General features: G+C 50.8%; 1 protein-coding gene across 1 annotated transcript in view; it reads left to right on the top strand.

Annotated features, from left to right (window-relative positions):
• The window catches only part of fam20ca (FAM20C golgi associated secretory pathway kinase a), a 113,358-nt gene extending 111,544 nt beyond the window's left edge, over positions 1–1,814 (top strand). Inside the window, exon 10 of the mRNA XM_061974330.2 lies at positions 624–1,814. Within this exon, the coding sequence (XP_061830314.1) occupies positions 624–882 (259 nt within the window). The 3' untranslated portion in view covers positions 883–1,814. The remainder of the gene's footprint in view (positions 1–623) is intronic.
• Positions 1,815–2,634: the final 820 nt, after the last annotated feature.

The following is a 2,634-nucleotide window of genomic DNA, read 5'->3' as shown; positions in this document are numbered from 1 at the left end:
CACCTATGGTCATGAGCTTTGGGTTATGACCGAAAGGACAAGATCACGGGTACAAGCGGCCCAAATGAGTTTCCTCCGCCGGGTGGCGGGGCTCTGCCTTAGAGATAGGGTGAGAAGCTCTGTCATCCGGGAGGAGCTCAAAGTAAAGCCTCTGCTCCGCCACATCGAGAAGAGCCAGAGGTGGTGGTTCGGGCATCTGGTCAGGATGCCGCCCGAACGCCTCCCTAGGGAGGTGTTTAGGGCACGTCCGACCTGTAGGAGGCCACGGGGAAGACCCAGGATATGTTGGGAAGACTTTGTCTCCCGGCTGGCCTGGGAACGCCTCGGGATCCCCCGGAAGGAGCTGGACGAAGTGGCTGGGGAGAGGGAAGTCTGGGCTTGGATAGGCGGAAGAAAATGGCTGGATGGATGGATGGATGGATGGAAAAAGTATCAGCCACAGCTGGTCATTACAGGAAGTAAAAATGCTAGAAAATATTGGAGCTTTCCAAACTACCAATTACAAATTGCCTAATTAATTGAATAAAATACATTTCTGAAATACTACAGTCTATGTAATCTATATTTGTATATCTGTTAAAAAATTATATTTATAATGCAGTGTAATGCTCCTTTGTCTGTAGGGTGAAGAAGTCCACGTATCTCCGTCTCCAGCTGCTGTCTAAGGAAGAGTACCGGCTCAGCACTCTGATGGAGGAGTCTCTCCTCCGGGACCACCTGTCCCCCGTCCTCATCCAGCCTCACCTTCAGGCCATGGACCGCCGACTGGGCCGGGTGTTGCAGGTCCTGGCTGACTGCTTGGCGAAAGAAGGCTACGCAAACGTGGTGGAGGAAGACATGGACGGCAAATCCAGCATCCACAGGGGCTCCGGTCACAGGTAGTGAGGTAACGTCCTTGTCTGGAACAGGAACAAGGGAATGTGTGGGGACCGCCGGGATGAATCCCACTTTTCGTATCACGCTGAATTCAGTGAATTCCGAGACTTTTAACGTCCACGCCTCTACTTGAAGTGTGTTTATACGAGAGACGGACACGCAGGTGGAGAAAGACGTGGACATTTGTTGCAAAAGAGATAAAAGACGTTGTGTAAATGTTTGATCATATCAATACAGAGATGGGCGGGTCAGAAGATAAGCTTTATCAGTACTAACGCATCAAAGGGAAATGTGCCATGTTCTTAAATGTACACTCATTATTTCAAGTTTTTATTCTCGTCTGCGGCAGCTAGTGTCTTTTCCCGCTTCACGCCAAATACCGTAAATGCTCTAATTATGGCCAATTAAAACTCATTACAGTATATACAGTCAAAAGTTTACATCGGACTTAATGTCATGGCTGTCTTGAGTTGCCAATCATTTCTACAACTCTTATTTGTTTTGTGATAGAGTGATTGGAGCACATACTTGTTGGTCACACAAAAACATTCATGAAGTTTGGTTCTTTTCTGAATTTATTATGGGTCTACTGAAAATGTGAGCAAATCTGCTGGGTCAAAAGTACAGTGAGTGATTATGATTGACGACTTCTCTGAGGCCATTTAAATAGGGCTCACGTGATGCAGTCATCAGACTCGGTTACAAACGCGACAATGGGAAAGTCAAAGGAACTCGGCACAGATCTGAAAAAAACGAATCATTGGCTTCAACAAGTCAGGAAAGTCACTCGGAGCCATTTCAAAGCAGCTTAAAGGCCTACTGAAATGTCCATCCATCCATCCATCTTCTTCCGCTTATCCGAGGTCGGGTCACGGGGGCAGCAGCCTAAGCAGGAAAGCCCAGACTTCCCTCTCCCCAGCCACTTCGTCCAGCTCCTCCCGGGGGACCCCGAGGCATTCCCAGGCCAGCCGGGAGACATAGTCTTCCCAACGTGTCCTGGGTCTTCCCCGCGGCCTCCTACCGGTCGGACGTGCCCTAAACACCTCCCTAGGGAGGCGTTCGGGTGGCATCCTGACCAGATGCCCGAACCACCTCATCTGGCTCTTCTCGATGTGGAGGAGCAGCGGCTTTACTTTGAGCTCCTCCCGGATGGCAGAGCTTCTCACCCTATCTCTAAGGGAGAGCCCCGCCACCCGGCGGAGGAAACTCATTTCGGCCGCTTGTACCCGTGATCTTGTCCATCAGGACCACATCATCTGCAAAAAGCAGAGACCTAATCCTGCAGCCACCAAACCAGATCCCCTCAACGCCTTGACTGCGCCTAGAAATTCTGTCCATTAAAGTTATGAACAGAATCGGTGACAAAGGGCAGCCTTGGCGGAGTCCAACCCTCACTGGAAACGTGTCCGACTTACTGCCGGCAATGCGGACCAAGCTCTGGCACTGAGCATACAGGGAGCGGACTGCCACAATCAGACAGTCTGATACCCCATACTCTCTGAGCACTCCCCACAGGACTTCCCGAGGGACACGGTCGAATGCCTTCTCCAAGTCCACAAAACACATGTAGACTGGTTGGGCAAACTCCCATGCACCCTCAAGGACCCTGCCGAGAGTATAGAGCTGGTCCACAGTTCCACGACCAGGACGAAAACCACACTGTTCCTCCTGAATCCGAGGTTCGACTATACGGCGTAGCCTCCTCTCCAGTACACCTGAATAGACCTTACCAGGAAGGCTGAGGAGTGTGATCCCACG

The sequence above is a fragment of the Nerophis lumbriciformis genome, linkage group LG22 (genome assembly GCF_033978685.3).
Source record: "Nerophis lumbriciformis linkage group LG22, RoL_Nlum_v2.1, whole genome shotgun sequence".
Taxonomy (NCBI): domain Eukaryota; kingdom Metazoa; phylum Chordata; class Actinopteri; order Syngnathiformes; family Syngnathidae; genus Nerophis; species Nerophis lumbriciformis.
Note: the sequence above shows the minus strand (reverse complement) of the source record. Positions and strands in the feature narration are given on the sequence as shown.